The 17,196-nt window shown below is 47.0% G+C and overlaps 1 protein-coding gene across 1 annotated transcript in view; it reads right to left on the reverse strand.

The window, feature by feature from the left end:
- Arfgef2 (ADP ribosylation factor guanine nucleotide exchange factor 2) overlaps positions 1 to 3,715 on the reverse strand; it is an 82,677-nt gene extending 78,962 nt beyond the window's left edge. The window contains exons 1-2 of the mRNA XM_033767089.1: positions 3,654 to 3,715; positions 530 to 675 (exon numbers count right to left, since the gene is read on the reverse strand). Coding sequence (XP_033622980.1) covers positions 530 to 675; positions 3,654 to 3,715 — 208 coding nt within the window. The remainder of the gene's footprint in view (positions 1 to 529; positions 676 to 3,653) is intronic.
- Between the last annotated feature and the right edge of the window lie 13,481 nt (positions 3,716 to 17,196).

The raw sequence follows: 17,196 nt of genomic DNA on the forward strand, positions 1-17,196 counted from the left end.
TTTTTTTTTGGTACTGGGTCATGCGCTTGTGAGGCAAGAGCGATGCCACTGAGCTAACTCCCTGGCCCATAAATCTTTCTGAATCTTGATTCCCCACTCTGAAAACTTGGATGACAAGAAGCAGCCCATGCTCCAGAGACTGTAAGGGGGCACTTGGGTGAAAATAACTCTCTCAATAACCCCATGAGATGTCTGGTCAGGTTACTGACTACAGCAGTGGCTGGCACATAACAGGTAGCCAATATGTCAGTTCTCTTGGTCTTATCTTGAAATAAGAGTCAGCAGAAGTGCAAAAACTCTAGTGCCATCTGTGGAACTAAGCCAAGTCAAGAGGAAAAAGAAAACGGGTGCAACAACAATGTCCACCACTGTGGACATTCATTCAGTGGCTGGTCACCAGCAGGAGGTGCTTAGTCCGTCCTCACTCCAGCCCAGGGTGGCAAGAACCTAGTAATCATTCATGTCACCCACAGAAAGTACACAGGTGAGGAATCCAGGCACAGAGAGGTTAAGCCAGCTGCCTAGTCACACGGGAAGGGCTCTCCACAATGAGGAGGCTCTCGCAGGCTGTCTGCTCCAGGGTCACGCTCCCCATCCACTCGAGGAGAGGAGCACCTGGCAGGGCGGACCTGCTGCTCCTCACTGTCCCACATCCAACAGGGGCTGCCTTCCCAGCTGCCAATGGAGCAATCGGCAACAATAAATGAGAAGGGTAGAGGGGAGGGAGAGGGGTGGCATGGGTTGGGGCTGATCCATCTGGAAAGCCAATTTTCCCAGGAAGTCATTTCTAGGCGTCATCATCACCTACATGAATGGGCCACACATCCCCATTCATCAGCAGTTCTGGCGTTGGCACTTTCTCCCTTCTACTCCCAAAGTCCAACACTAAGCCACACCACACTCATACCCAACCCTACCCAAGAATCCCATCCGTGGTCAATGTCCTCAAACCCCACTGTATCCCTTCAAACATCTAATAGCCACAGGCCTCCCTACAATACACACCGGTGCTGACCTTGGATTCCTTCGACTCCTCTGATCACCTTCTCCGCCCCAAGCTAGCCTGGGTGACTGTCACCCTCTGAAGCTTATCTGCATGTGGCACCGAAGCACTTCTAGCCCCTTCTTGTCCTCTGCCCAGTCTCCCCTCCTCCCAGCTGATCCACTCAAGTGCTCCCAGGAAGACCTTATGTTGGCCTGTCAGACCCTGCCACGGCCAACATGCCAGCATTCCTCGTTCACATTTCCCAGGAGGGACCCCATTCGCAGGCTGCTAACAGAATGACAGGCAATCAGTAGCACCAACTCCCTCTGACCTTCGATCTGAACTTCTGGCAAAATCCCAACCTATGGTTATACTACCGTCCCTGCAGGCCTCTGGTGACGGACGTTGGAAGGTCCGTGAAGCTGTCATCACCAACTCAAAGGAGCCGAAATAGTGCCAGTTAGTCCCATCTTCTCCAGTTCTCCACAACAAATGCTACCCATGACTCTCCTCTACCCGCCCACCTCTTCCGTCCTAATCTGCTCCACTATGCCACTTTCCTCTTTATGCACAACGGATGAAGAGGGTCTCCTACATCACTCAGCCATTAGAAGCTGCCTCAGAGTCTCCCCTGACTTCCTGTCAGCAAACCTCCAGACTGGCCTACTTTGACCCACCCTCTTCCCGGGCCTGCTGTAGGGCAATCTCCAATCCCTGCTCCCTGCCTGCTCCCCGAGGAGCTCCACGCTCTCCAGACTGCACAGACTCTGACCACTCTCACCACGGCCCCACCGTCGGCCCTTTCCCTCCAGCCTGCCCCACAGCCTCTCTCCACACTGCAGCCCGGGGGAGTGAGTCCCTCAAAGCTCAGATCTGAGTGCATCACTCCTTTGCTCAAAACTCTGTCTTCTCGACTCACTCAGAGGAAATTCTGAATCTTGACGCCAGCCTCCAAGCCTGGATGCTGCTCCACCGGCCTTGTGGTCCGCTGTCTACCGCACGGCTGCCCTCCCTCCTCCAGGGACCCCCAGGCTCACTCCCTTCAGTGCAGGGCTCAGGCCTCCCTTACCACTGGAAACTCCCACCCCCCCTTCTTATCATCCTGTATCTCTTTCTTAAACACCTTTATTTCTTCATTTTACTGATTATTTTTCTAATCTTTCTTGTTTATCACCTTGATGTACTGGGTATTCGTTCACTTACAGTCTTCTGCAGCAGAATACTAACGCTATGACAACAGAGTCTCTGCTATGTTCACCCCCATAACTCTTCGGCACAGAGTAACAGGCACTCAAAATTTGTTCAGTGGACGAATAAACTGTGTCTTCTGTTTCCTGCATTATTTAACTTCTCTCTCACTTGGCCCCCTTCCCTGTGACATTTAAACAAGTTCAAGTCTTTTCTACCTTTAAAACGAAACAAAGCAAAACAAAATCTTCCATGAACCACGTTTCCCTCCTCTTCTCCGCAGCACAGCCAAAGCTGGGACAAGAGGTGTCTGTGTTCTCTGAGACACCCAAGTGGCTCAAGTGGTGGCCCGCAATGACCTGCATGTCTTGAAGTCTGCTGGGCGCTTCTCCAGTCTTCACCTGACTTGACCTCCCTGGAGCACTCGACCTTCTGCTTCTCACAATGTTCTCTACTTCACAATCACAGGATTTCTCTTCCCTCCCGATCACTGCCCCTCTCTCTTCTCCTTCTGGCCCTCGGGCCCAGGCACCCACCCTCTGGGCCTCTTGCTCTCTGCACTTTCATACTGGGCCTTCCAGCCCCGCCCAGATGATGACTCCGGCCACTCTTGCGAACATTAGTTTTACATATGCAGCATTTCCTGCTCGTGTGTCCATCTGGATACTCAAAGGCAGCTCCAAGCCCCAACTCAGATCAACCTCCTCCCACCCTCTCCCCATCTGGTCCTCTTCCCTTCCTCTCATCCTAAAGAGCAGCAGCACCATCCATCCAGTGTGTGAGCCAGGAGCCTAAGTCGGCCTCCACAGTCCCTTTCTCATGCTGTTACCTGATCTTTACTGGGTTTTCTTAGCTTTATTTCCTAACCAGATTCAGCATCCATTCACTTTGTTCGATTTCTGTTTCAGAACTCACACCTGGATGATGGTAAGTGCCTCTTCACAGCTCCCCAGCAGCCCGGACTTTCAAGATGTTTTCAAAACACAAACCTGGTCATCCTACCACCTTCTTCCCTGTTTAAAACTCTTCACCGTCATCCCAGATTCTCAACTAAAAGATCAGTCCTCGTCATGACCTCCAGGGTTCTGCACGGCAGGGCTCTGGCCTTTTCCATTCACCTTTTACTTGCCCCGTTCTAACCTCACAGTGGCTTCTTTCAGTTTCCTCTGAAAGGCTATTTTCTTTGCAGAAACACCTTCACTTTTCTGGTGATACTGGGGATTGAACGCAGGACCTCTGAAGTGCACTACATCCTCAGCCCTCTTACCAAAAAAAAAAACAGACAGTCTCATTAAGTCACTAAGTTGCCTAGTTCAAACTTGCAATCCTCCTGCCTCAGCCTCCCAGAGTGCTGGGTCTGGAGGCATGTGCCTTCATGCTGGGCCAACCTATTTACTATCATTTATCGTTCAAACTCAAAACTTCCTCCTTGGGGAGTCCTCCTTCACTCCTTCAATGTGCTTCAGGACTTGGCTCCTACCTTTGGGAGAGCTCAGGCTGTCGATATGATCCAGAGGGTATGCCCATTTGAACGATGACCATCTCCCCCTTGGACTGCAAATTCTATCAGAACAGGTTCTTATTGGATTTTTTCAGCCTTGCAAGAGGACTTCAAATACCTTCTGGATGAGGGTAGCCTGGTTTAGTCAACAGACAGAAGGACTATTATACACAGAATAACAAATACACACTGACCACTCCCTAAGACTGAAGGAAATTTTAAGAAGTTTACATCCTAGCATAAGAAGACTGTTCTCCCCTTAAAAATATAAAAATCTAACAAAACAGCTAAAAACCCAGGCAGTAAACCAAAACAAGCCTCTTACAGGAAGATTCAGTAATGAATCAGCAAACATAATACTATTTTCTAAGCTAACTTCATTGGAAAGAAAGTCAAGTAATTTCCTGGCAGGCCCCCCTAAGCCTAGAAAAAATGGTGAGAACTAACACAGCTCTGTGCTATTTATGTAGAAGACTCCATGTTCTTGCTGATTAAGTACACATTTTCACAAGTTCGCTCTTCTCCATAAAGAACAGGCTTGCTGTTTTCCCTAGCAAGGCTTTCAGGGTGTCCCCTGAGATTTACACGTATGGGCTAGAGCTCTAAATCCATTCATCCAACCACTTGCTTCATCCCTGTGGAAATGTTGAAGACTTGCAAAAAGATCCATAAACCAATTAAGATAGGAGGCAGAGAATGGCACGAATTCACTTCCTTTTCCTTTAAATATAAAAACTCAAAGGCCTCTCAACTCTGAGGTCACTGTTAGATAGGTACCAGGCCTGTGCCAGTCACTCACTGCATTAGCTCACTTAACTTGACAATAGCCTGACACAGGTAGCCTCAAATTTATCATGTCAGGAGCTGAGGCTCAAAGAAGCTAAATTACTAGCCCAAGTTCACAGGACTCTCAATAAGCAATGTTTTAAACCCATCTCCACCAGCCAATAAATAAACACGTTTCAATAATCAATAGCAATCCAATCTTTTGGTTTATAATTTTTTAAAATTAGTCCATGTTTACAGTACATAATAATTACATTTGTTGCGGGAAGTTGGTACAAGTACACGACACATCTTTTTTTTGGGGGGGGGGGTTTGAGACAGAGTCTCACTGTATAGTTGAGATTGACCTGGAACTCACTACTATGTAGCCCAGGCTGGTCTCGAACTCACAGTGATCCTCCTGCCTCAGCCTCCCGAGTGCTGGGATTATAGGCATGCGCCACCATAGCCGGCGACACGACACATCTTAATTCTGTTTTCATTCCCCACAACCCAATTTTTAGCTGCTGCTTCAAGACAGATGACCTGCTTCCTCCTGAAGAAGCAGTATAAAGCTTTTCAACAAAACACAGTCTGCCAGGGTCACAAGGCCTGCTACTTCTCAAAACTTTCATAAAATATGGCCCTTGTAGAGAAAATGTTTAATCAAAACCCCAGAATTTGCTAACATTAAAGGCTTTTTTCTGGACACTATGTTAATTTAGAGCTTTATTTGAAACATCAAATTTAGAGATATTTTCAGATTTCACACTTAAAGTTCTTCCTAATGATTTTGGGGTTTTTTTGGTGCCAAGGGCTAAACCCAGGGCGCCACGCAAGCCAAGCATATGTCCTAACCACTGAGTTATACATCCACTTCTAAATATTTAATCTTTTATGCATATTAATAAACAATTAAGATTTAGGAGTAAGTGGCTCTCTCGCCAATGATATTTAAACAAGCTAAGTCTTTTCCACCTTTACACAAACACACACATCCCCTGAGCCACATGTCCCCCTCATCATAGCAACCGCAGCTGGGGCGCGAGGCGTCTGCACTGTCTGTTCCTCACCTCCCACTCTCGCCTCAGCCCATTCCAGGCTGCTTTCACTGCACTGTGCCACCCAAGCAGCTCACGCAATGGCCACCGATGACCTGCGTGTCTCTACTCGCTGAGCCTCGGGTTCCCATTGGTTGACCTCCTCAAACAGATGGGACTCTGGAAGTAACAAAAGGAGGCTGCTGCTGCTGAGATATAATAAATCAGAAAAACCTTACTCCCATGAATCTTATGTGAAACCAGCTTTGCATACTTATTTCTTTCTTCAAGTCTCTAAATCCCAAGGACATATGCAGTAAAAGCAGAAAAAAGCTGACCTTTTTGATTACAGGCTTTCAAATATATCTCAAAATTCAGCTATAAAAAATATGGTCTCCTTTGAAACGTCACTGCAATGTATGACTGTTTTCAAAGACTTTATTGTTTCTCATGCGAACTCTCATGGAGGTGCAATCAAGCATGGTAGAAAGGGTAGAGACCTTAGATTCCAGAGCCAACTGCCTGTGCTCAGACCATGACTCCATCACTTACTGGCTGAGTTATTCCGGCGAGCTTAACTTCTCCGGGCTTTAGTGCAGATAGTAACAGTAAGAACTAAACTAAAGCACACGGTACAATACCCAGCACTCAGAAATGTTTAACATAGGGTAGACATCATATAGATGCTGCAGAACACACATTTACAAAGTGTCGCTCAATTTCATATGAAAAATACATGCATTTTTATATTTCACAATAATGGCTGAGAATGACAGCTAGCAAGAGTAGTTTGCCCTTACTTAGCACCTCACATATTAAATAAGATACTGCATCTCTTTCCATGTCTATCTATAAATGAAAAGAATTAGTCCAGATCTACAATTGAGTTAAAATGACAAATTTTTCCATACTCAATTTTAAAACACTTTTTTTTGTCAAGCCTACAAACAATATAGTTTAGCAGCAGCAATACAACTTCAGCATCATGGGAAAAGATGGACCTTAAAAAAAAAAACAAAAACCAACAACCATAAAAGGTTTCAAGAATGCAACTATATTTCCCAAGAGAGGGCTAAAAGGTTGAATATTATTAATACATACCAAAGCTTCTTTAATAAAGTAAAGATTAACAACATTCATGAGGCGATGACTACTCTCATGATTTCTCCAAGTAAAGGTGTTTATTTATTTATTTATTTATTTTTTTTGGTTTTTTGAGACAGGGTCTCACTATAAAGTTGAGACTGACCTGGAACTCACTATGTAGCCCAGGCTGGTCTTGAACTTGCAGTGATCCTCCTGCCTCAGCCTCCCAAGTGCTGGGATTACAGGCGTGTGCCACCATGCCCAGCTCCAAGTTAAGGTTAGGACAGTGTCCCTACTTGAACAGTCACAACATTTGGTATTTGGAGCAGGTGGATTGGTGAGATTACTCCAAACATGTTCCATCCTGACTATCACTGCTTTTACAGGAGGCAACCCCTATCTCCACTGAGCTTAACAAGTTAATACAGTGATAAACACAGTCCTTCAGTCATGGAATTATTCTTATTTGTCCCATCTACAAATCAAACAGAACAAGTCACTCCCGAATGAAAATTCACTCAAAGAACCTCAAATTCGATATAGTTTTTTTGTTTTGTTTTGTTTTTGGTGCCAGGTATCAAACTCTGGTCCTTGCACTTGCAAGGCAGGCGGCAGAATTACTGAGCTAAATCCCCAGCCCTTGATAAAGTTTTTGAAGCTTCAATTAAAACAATAATCACAGCAGTGAGCATCTACTGAATACACACTATGTGCCAAGTTCTTTTTATGCATCAACTAACTTAATCTTTATAGTAATCTTATAAGAAACATTTAAGATTAAGTAAAGCAGGCCAGGGATTTAGCTCAGTGGTGGTGCCACCTGCCTTGCAAGCACAAGGTCCCGAGTTTAATCCCCAATAACCCCTCCACACCACAAAAAAGATTAAGTAACCTTCCCAAGATCATAAATACTATATAGAAAGTTAGAAGGCAAGGGATTTGAACCCAGGAAATCTTTTTTTTTTCTGGAGACAGGGTCTTGCTCTGTAATTTAGGTTGACCTTAAGCTCTGTGTAGTTAAGGCCAGTCTTGAACTAGCAGCAATCCTCCTGCGTCAGCCTCCCCAGTGCTGGGATTACAGGCATGCACCACTACGCCTCGCTGACCCAGGAAGTCTTCAGTCTCAGAGGTGTCTCAGAGGTCACTCAGAGGATACAGTGCCTGGCATCCCTGATCCCTTCCCCCAATGCACTACAACGGGTGGGATCCTATCACAAAAGCTGTTTCCTGTAAGTACTCTTTATCATTCAAGCATTTCCACAATCTACATATAGTAATCTCTAAAATACTAACAACATCACAATGCTTACACATGGGGTTGTTTCAGCTATTTTTCCAAATTTCTCTTCTCAAATGGGACCACTAGACACAAGACTGGGCCTTGAGATAGAGAGTGAAATGTCACTTTCTAATGGTCCTAAGTAGTCATTTCTATTTAACAGCAATTACCCTCTTAAAAGACAGCCACTTTAGGGTCGGGGATTTAGCTCAGTGGTTCCGCCACCTGCCTCGCAAGCACAAAGTCTTGAGTTTGATCCCTGGTACCAAAAAAAAAAAAAGAGCCACTTTAAATCAACAGTGTATGGATTTCTTATGGTAGTGCCTATCTGCTATCTGCTATTGAAGTGGTGGTTCATCATTAAAGACAACGACAAGCCACCATTCCAATTTGCTTCCATCTAAGTCATTTCTTATAATTCACTACTGAAACACTTAAATTGTGTATTCTACAATTAGAGTTGGAAAAATATGAACTTGTGGACAAAAATATCTAATAAACTCAATGTTACGGTCCCTTATGGCCCACATGACAATTTTATACTTAAGTTCTAACAGTGTGACATAGTTTGATTTTTTTTTTTTTTTTTTTTTTTTTTTTTTTTTTTTTTATCGTCTTTGTAAGTATTTCAAGCTGGCTTTGAACTCACTATGTAGCCCAGGCTGGGCTCAAACTTGTGGTGATCCTCTTGCCTCAGTCTCCTGAATGCTGGGGTTATGGGCATGCGCCACCATGCTTGGCTAGTTGCGTGAAATTCTTATGTTAAATTTTCGGAAGAAATGAGAAACTCTCCTATTTTGAGACTTCCACAACACTATTATACTGATATTGAGAGGAATTAGTCCAGGTATGTTTCAATGCAGAGTTATAAATATCAGGGTTCTGCCTAACAAATGCTGTGTAATTAATATTCCACCTACATTCCTGATAAAACAATATCCAACAGTTAGTTAGCCTTGGGTAACAGAATAGAAAAGCTTTAAAATCTAACCCTCAGTAAATTCCCTGCACTAATCCTGAATTTCACAAGACTAGCAAGTTTCCAGATTCCGCCTCTAAATCAAATAGTTTTTGACCCCTGCCGTGGTCTCAGATTCTTCTGATGAAACCTGTGGACCTTCTTCAAAGCAAAGTATAAAGTTCACAACAGATTCCTAGTCCCACAAGAGTCCCTGCTCTATATACTGTGCACAAAATGAAAGGTGATGGCAATCTCAGACAGAAAATCAAATGTTCCATTTATACGATTTGTTAGGAAAACCAGACCTTTTCACAGATTGCAAACTAAAGGCACTGACTGGGGTAGTGATTAGCTTGAAGACAGCATTAATCAAACATACTAATTCTTCCTGTCCAGAACTTGTTCTCCTGAAAGGAACTTCACATGGTGGACACCAAGCTTGTCTTTCAGTACTCAAATGTCACTTCCACAGAAAAGATTACTCTCCTAACCACCCTATTTAAAGTAGTCCTCAAGCCCTCTTATCACTTCTTGGTCTTCTACTTTCACAACAGTACTTATTACTACTCAAAAGTGTCTTGTTAATTTTATTTACTTATTGTGTTTGCTCTATTAGAGCACATTTCAGAGGGATAGGATTTTGTTTGTCTTGTCCTCCAATGTATTTGCAGTGCCTGGTACACAGTGGGCATTTGATACATAACCTAAAAGAAAAAAGACTGATGTTGGTGTCAACGACCATATTTTTAAACTAACTATGGTATGAGTTAGACTTCTTTTTCTCTTTCCATTATCTCTAGTTCCATTCACACACTAAATATTTACTGAGCACCTACTGTATGCCAGGTACTGTAGCAGTTGTAATGAGAGCACCCCTGCTCTACAGACTATAATTCAAGGACCTTCCAGTATAAGCAGATGTCTTGTGAGTGACAGGCCTGGAGTATACACATCACCCTCTACATGTCCTCCTTGAGGGAAAGAGCTACGGGAAATCCCCAAATGAAGAAAAAACATTCACCATTCGAGTACTTCCAAAAGCAAGCCTCAGGGGTTTCCCAGCACCAGTTGGGCTCTTCCCACCTGTTCTGCTCACGTGGAGGAACCTCAACTAGCTAAGCCCAGGTAAAGAAAACTTAGTAAGGGTTACTGCTTCTGAGGACTTGGAGGTGGCTAGGGGAGGAACCAGGAAACTGGGCAAGGAGTCGTGGCAAGAGCACCACACAGGGAGACTGGAGAACCAGCCCTGATTGTCACAAACTTGCTAGGTGACCTTGGGCCAGTCCAGAGCGCCTGAGCATCAGGTCCCCCCGAGGTATAAAGAGCAGGAGTCCGGGTGGGGAATTCGGGGTTGGGGAGAAGCGGAAGCCAGGAGGCCAGGCGGGGTAACGGCCAGAGTGGGATGCCGGCGCGGGGCAGGGCCGGGGCGGCTCACCCACCAAGCGCCACCTGGCAGGCCCTGCGCAGCTGGGAGTGCTGAGGCCGCAAGTGCGCCACCACGCCCAGCTCTGGCTCCCATATTCAACCCACCTATAAATTCACCTGTGCAGTTTATATTGCCATTTGGATATTTAGCTGTGTTTAAAATTTTCTTATCTGACCCCAAACCTATCCTGGAGGTATTTCTTATTTTATTCAGTGGAACTCAATTTTTCCAGCAACTAAGGTAATAAATACTTGATCATTGTTTATCCAACTGTTTTTCTCACAGTACATAAACTATTTCACAGGAAATTCAGTTTTACCCTCAAATATTGTGGCCTTGTCTGGGGGCGGAGCCAGATGGAGAAGACGGGGCGGGCTGGAGGGAGGAGGGAGAAGCAGTGGAAGGATGAGTGTGAATAGATGGAGGGAAAGGAGGAAAAGTAAGAGGAAAGACAGGCGGCGACAGAGGTGAAAGGAGGGAATTGCGGGGGTACAGGTGAGGAGTGAGGCAAGGAGAAGCGTGTGCGTGGGAGAGAGGAGGGAAGGAGGAAGGGGAGAGGAAGCTACGTGAATGAGAGGCCACCAGGAGTGGGAGGAGGGGAGGGGATAGAGGAAGCAAGGGGGTGCGGGAGGAGGGGAGACGGAGAGGAGGGGAAGAACTGGAGGGAGCAGGAGGAGGCGCAAGAGAGAGGGTGGGAAGAGGGAGCCGAAGAGGGAAAAGGAACGAAAGAGACAAAGTGTGGTTCTATTCGGGGCGCTGCGTCTGAGCCCCCTCTGGAGTTTCTGGTCTGTTTTCATAAACCTGTGTTCCGCACAGTGCAGTGGGCAAGACACGGTCCTTTGGGGCATTGACAGGGGAAGAGCTTGACCAAGATGGCCAATGTGACAGTCTGCTAATGAGTAAGGAAACTAGGGCCTGAGGCTGTAGCTTAGTGGCCGAGTGCTTGCTGCGCATGCAAAACCCAGGGTTCAGTCCCCCTCGGGGGACGCCCGTCCAGAGCTGCTTCCACTCCAGCCTCCGGTGGGGATGCTCCTCCACTGTCTCTGACTGATGCTCTCCCAAGCTGTACCCTTGGAACTGCGGCTCACTCGGAAGCCTGGGGAACTTCCCAGGGAACTTCAAGGCTGGCCTGGACATGGCGGTGCTGGGTCTCAGCCACTAAATTGTCCAGGCTGGGCTCAAACTTTTATCCTTCTGCCTCAGCTTCCCAGGGTGCTGGGATTACAGGTGTGAGTTACCGCAGCCAGGGAGACCTTGTCACTCCCTTATAATCCCAGAACTCTTAGAAATTAAAGCAGGAGGATCATAAATTGAGCCCGGTCTGGGAAACTGACTTAGCAAGACCCTGTCTCAAAATAGAAGAGGAGGCTGGAATTTAGCTCAGCGGTTCCAGTGCCTCCCTCAAATAAAAAAGGAGCTGTGGATGCAGCTAACGGCAAGGGCTTGGGTTTAGGACGTTTAGTTAGTACTGCAACAGTACTGGCCTTCCCAGGGTACCCTGTCTCTAGTTAAGGCTTTTCACAGCACCTTCTGACCTTTTGTACTTGTCGACTTGATTGTGGTCTCACTAGAGCAAGGCTGCAGAGGGACAAGTGTGTCTCCAGGGCCTGACCCACAGCCAGGTAGACTGGCCATAAGTCCCATATTTTCCGTTGCTTATAATGTGACTGCACCTCCTCCCAACAAGAGGTAAAGTATGACTGGTGCACACCTGTGATCCCAGCTATTTGGGAAGCCAAAGAAGGAGGGTTGCGAGTTGGAAGCCAGTCTGGGCAATTTAGAAAGACTTTGTCTCAAATTTTAAAAAAAACAAACGTTAATGCAAAGAATAAAAGCTGGGGATATAGCTCCACGTTCCTTGAGCTCATTTCCCAGTAACACACACACACACACACACACACACACACAAGGTACAGTCTATTTCTCCATCCCCTTGAACCTGAACTAGGTTGTGACTTGTGACTTGCCTTGACCAGCAGAATGTGGCCAAGGTGAGGCTGTAGCAGCGTGAGAGAGCCCGGTGAGGACAGCAGGAGACCTGCCTGAACAGCCCACAGAATATGGAACGCACCTTCACCCGCTAAATGCGTATTTCTCATGTGTCTTTAAAGAAAAACTCAGATGTCGCCCCGGATCCTCTGTCAGGGATGAGAGGAGATTTAAGCTAGAAGTATCACTTGGTGGGGCCTTATTAAGGAAGAAATTCACATGAGGACTTTTGAGACTTTCTCAGAGGGAGGATGTATCTATCCCTGTCTATTCATCCGTCGGTCTTTCTGTCCCTCTGTATGTCTCAGCTGCATTCATGCACGTATGCCCAGCTGCACTAAAAATGTGATTATGCCCAGTGTAAATATGTGAAACGTCACAGTTGGGGCCGATGTCATTTATTTTGTGTTTTTGTCCCACATCTTGGTCCCTGTGCTGCCTGATGACCCTGAAGGAAGGACTGGAGTGTTGGTGAGAGGTAGGAAGGGTCAGGGAAGGAAGACAGCCCAGCTGGGGCGGGCATGGTGCCTAGCCGTTTATCCCTGAGAGACACTGGGACTCTGTCCATCTAGGAAGGCCAGGAGCCAGCGTAGACCTGACTCCAAGTGATTCCAGGCAAGGGACAAGGAGCCAGCCATTGTCAGCCTGGGCAAGTAAGCAAAGTGGCAAGACCCTGTCTCAAAAATCAAATACGTTTTGGGAAGGTTGGGGATACAGCTTCGTGATGTTGCCAGTCAGTTGAGGGTTTGTGGTGGATTAACTCATGGTCCACCTGGAACGCCCAGCTGAACTGAGTCAGCTTCTGTGGCTCTGGGCATGGAAGACCCACCTGAGGACTGTGGCCAACAGCATAAAAAGAGAACAAGAGGGGAGATCACTTGCTGTTGATTTTCTCGGAGAAGGTTGCCGGCTGGTGTTCCTGATGCCAACTGGGCCATTCTTGGAGTCAGAGGAGTTCAGGTCCTCACTGTCGTCGAGGATGGCTGCTGTTTTAGTCAGGGGAGCTCTGGTCTTCACCTTGAGTTTCGCTTCCTGGCTCCAGTGCAGCTCCCTCAGGGTGGCGGCGCAGACCCTTCACCCCGCCAGCGCAGACTTTCCAGCCCTCACCGCTGGGCCTTCCCGGGGCAGATCCTCCACACGGACTTGCATGAGGCATTGGCGCGGGCTCTCAGCCTCTGGCTGGGCCTTTGCGGGACATTGCTGAGGGATCCAGACCCTCAGCTGGATTCTCCGGGTCTCTAGTGTGTGGACGGATCTCTTGTGCCCCTCTGTATTTGACTTTTCGGATGAATATTATAAAATAATCCTATAAAGCATGTGTCTGTGTTAGATCCATTCCCTTGCAAACTCTGACTGCCATGGGGTTATTTTGCCTGATTCAGATACGAATCATCAATTGGCAGAATTCAGCTCTGCTCGCAGCAGTGTTGTCAGGTCAGTCTCTGCTGCTGCTGGCCGACATTGTTCAACACCCGCCTGTGCCGGATGCCATCAGAAACTCCTGGATGCTGCTCTCTGGAGTTCTTCAGAGTAAATCCTGAGTAGATTTACAGGACCTTCTGAACCCACAGTCCCCAAGCAAATCTTTATTTTCATAGGGCACATGTGGCAGCACAGGGACATCAGTACACCTGAAGGAGCCTTCCCAAACTACCCAACACATGTCAGTGGAGTGCTGCTTATATAGCAGCTGCAGGTCTGTGATTGGTTCAAATTTGGGCCCCCTGATAGGCCCACACACAGGCCTATGATTGGTTTAAATGGATGCAGGGCTTCAGGACAGCTGCGGCTGTCATACTCGTGATTCAATGAGAGGGCAGAGCATGGGTTGTTTGACAGCTGTTTTGTCTCCCTGGAAAATGGCGGGGGGGGGGGCGAAACCCAGAAATCTTCAGAAGAAATCTTTAGCTATGTTCATTACAGCCTATGGGGGCTTAGGGAAGTTGCAGTGTTAATAACAGGCCCAGATCCATCCTCCCCCGATCATGGTCACAGTAGTGTGGTCCCTTTCTTCAAAGAGGTGGACACAGCATCTGGAGTGGCAGGTGTGGGGAAGGGTTACTGGGCTGATGGCTGAGTGGCTGCAGGGCCGGGAAAACAGCAGCAAAGCAACCTCACGTGTGGTGAGGGAGGACACTGAGGCGAAGGGCAAACTGTGAAGTCTACTCTTGGGTGGGGTGGGGGCCGGGGTGAGCAGAGGGCTCCAAGGGGGCCGGGTGTGACGGCCGTTGCTCTAACCATGCCCCATTCCGGCCGGCACAGGAAAACGGGGCAAGTCGAGTGCTTCTCATTTGTCTCAGTGGTACGGCATTTGGTTAGCTATGTGTGAGGCCCCGGGTTCAATGCCCACTGCTGAAAAAAAGATTTGAATTAAATTAAAGAAGAAAGATGGATCACCCAGTGGGATGGATCTGAGAGAGAAGCTAAGGGAAGCAGGGTGACTCCTCAGGAAACTTCCATGCTGCTGAGCTGGGAGGGGCTGGGGGCTCTGACCAAGGCTGCCCCCGCCGAGGTGGGGGAAAGCAGGCCGATCCAAGAGGAATTTAGAAGGTCAAATACACTGGCCTCAGGGAAGTGCCTGAGTGAAAGCACAAGGGAGAGAATTCTGCTTAGCGTGACCTTAAGTTTCTTCCCGCAGTAACCAGCCTGGAGGCAGGGCCATTTACCAAAAGGAACGCAGAAAAAGCTGGTTTCAGGAGGATATTATTATACCTTCCAATGAGCGTCCTAAGCAAGGCCAACCTCTCCAACCCTCCTCAGTACCTTCCAGCTTCTCAAGCCACAGAAAGGAAAGGAAGAAGTTGCCCACCCACCCCGTTTCCTCCACTTTAGTGCCATGACTGTTTTGGCCACCAGAGGGCGACAATGTTCCAGCAGGCCCCAAAGACACCACCTGGTCCTGCTTTACTCTGAAAAAAGAGATGAGGATGAATTTGGTTTCATCCTCCTGCCTCAGATTCATTCTCATGAGCATCCCTGGCACCAGGCTGAAACCTGATCACAACATCACGTGTGTGAAAAGGTTTGGTGTTAGATTCTTCAATCCCTCGTTGCTGGTTAGAAAAAAATCTCCTTCACCGCAATTTTCCATGCGCACTGGGCCTACCTCTTATAAAACCAGCCAAGTCTAATTTCTTTTTCCCTGTTTTGGGAAATGAAGCTGGTGCCTTTGCATTGAGCTACATCCCAACCATTTTTGTTTTGTTTTGTTTATTTGGAGACATGGTCTCACTAAGTTGCTAAATTGCCCAGGCTGGGCTTGTACTTGCGATCCTCCTGCCTCAGCCTCCCAGAGTACTGGCATTACAGTCCTGTGCCACCATGCCTGGCAAAGTCTGGTCCTGATACACTCACACTCTGCCTTATTTTCCCCACAGTGCCCCTGTCATGCAGAACCGACCTCTGTACTTCTCTCTCTCCTCTCCTGTCTCCTCAGGACTGGGCGTTCTGCCATGGGAACTTGCTCCTCCGCTGTCCCACTGGAAAGCAAGTTGGCAATTCCTTCTCATCAAGATTCCAGTCTGCACTGCCTGCCCCTCCCAGCAACCTCCAAGGGAATTTGGGGACGTGGGGTAGGCATTGTCTCGCTAGGGGTATCTCCGACCCTGCTGCTCCGACCTTTCGCCTCTTCCTGGTGATTCTAGGACCACCTGCATGTGAAGCCTCTCATAGTCTGAGGTCTTAGGGGAAGAGGGAAAGAGCCTCCCACTGTCCTCATGGGTGCCCCAACTGGAAGAGATCATCTGGCAATGGAATCTCCCTCCCTGTTCCTAAGGGTACCAAGGCTCTAGGAATGGCACATTCTCTCTGATCTGGAAAAAATTATTTCCCAGACTTGTAGGCGCATCAAATTCATCTCATCTGCTCAGATCTTTGCTGCCTACCTGGTTTTCCCACAGTCTGGGTTCTTTCATTGCCTATTTCTTGATTAAAGCAGTTTTTCTTTCTTTTTTTAAAAAATTCTTTTCAAAACCAGAAAAGCTCCTTACAGCAAGAACTGCTTTTTACACATCTTAAATACTTTAGACCTAGGGTACCCAATCTCCCCCTTACACACATGGGAACACGAATACATGGCGTGATCATAATATACAGTGAATGTTTAAATTTAAAAACACATGTTACAAAGCTCAGTGTGATGGTGCACACCTGTAATCCCAGCACTCAGGAAGCTGAGGCAGGAGGATCACCACAAGTTCGAGGCCATTCTGGGCTACATAGTGAGGTCAAGGCCAACCTGAATTACAGAACAAGACCCTGTCCCCCAAACCAAAATAAATAAAAATCTGTATTACAGTAAAAGGCACGGAGCCATTTGACTGCACTTTGACCACACTTTTCCCACCGTCTTGGGCACTTTCTGAAGCAACAGAGACGTCTTCTTTTGTGAGTGTCCCTCTAAAGTATGATCAAACATACAGTGAATGCTGCCGCTGAGCGTCATCCATCCAAGGCAGGTCTGTAAAAACATTATAGTGTCTTCATCAACTCTGTGCACTAGAGCTGGCACCGTGAGACCTCTGGCTCTTCCCCAAAGTAAAAATGATTGTGAAAGGTAAACGTTTTGAATCAGTTCAGGGCGTGAAGGCAATCGTGACAGCCCAACTAGACGCTCATGGAAGAGCATTTCCAGAAACTGTCAAGAATGGCAGGATGGGTTGCTCAGGAGGGACACTAATGGCAAAATAGTTTACCATAATTTTAAAAAAATATTTTATATTTTACTATTTTATGTATACTTTTTGTACTAGGGCTCAAGCTTGGGACCTTGCTCTTGTGAGGCCAATGGCGGCACCACTGAGCTAAAATCCCCAGCCCTATTATGGTATGTTTTATTTTACTATTATCATTTTGCTGTTGTGGCAGTACCAGAGATCGAACTCAAGACCTTGAGCTTGCGAGGCAGGTGCAGTGCCACTGAGCTAAATCCCCGGCTCCTACTATAGTATATTTTAAAGGGTTAATTCACTATATAT

Source organism: Fukomys damarensis, unplaced genomic scaffold, assembly GCF_012274545.1.
Source record: "Fukomys damarensis isolate Sample0158 unplaced genomic scaffold, DMR_v1.0_HiC HiC_scaffold_22, whole genome shotgun sequence".
NCBI lineage: Eukaryota > Metazoa > Chordata > Mammalia > Rodentia > Bathyergidae > Fukomys > Fukomys damarensis.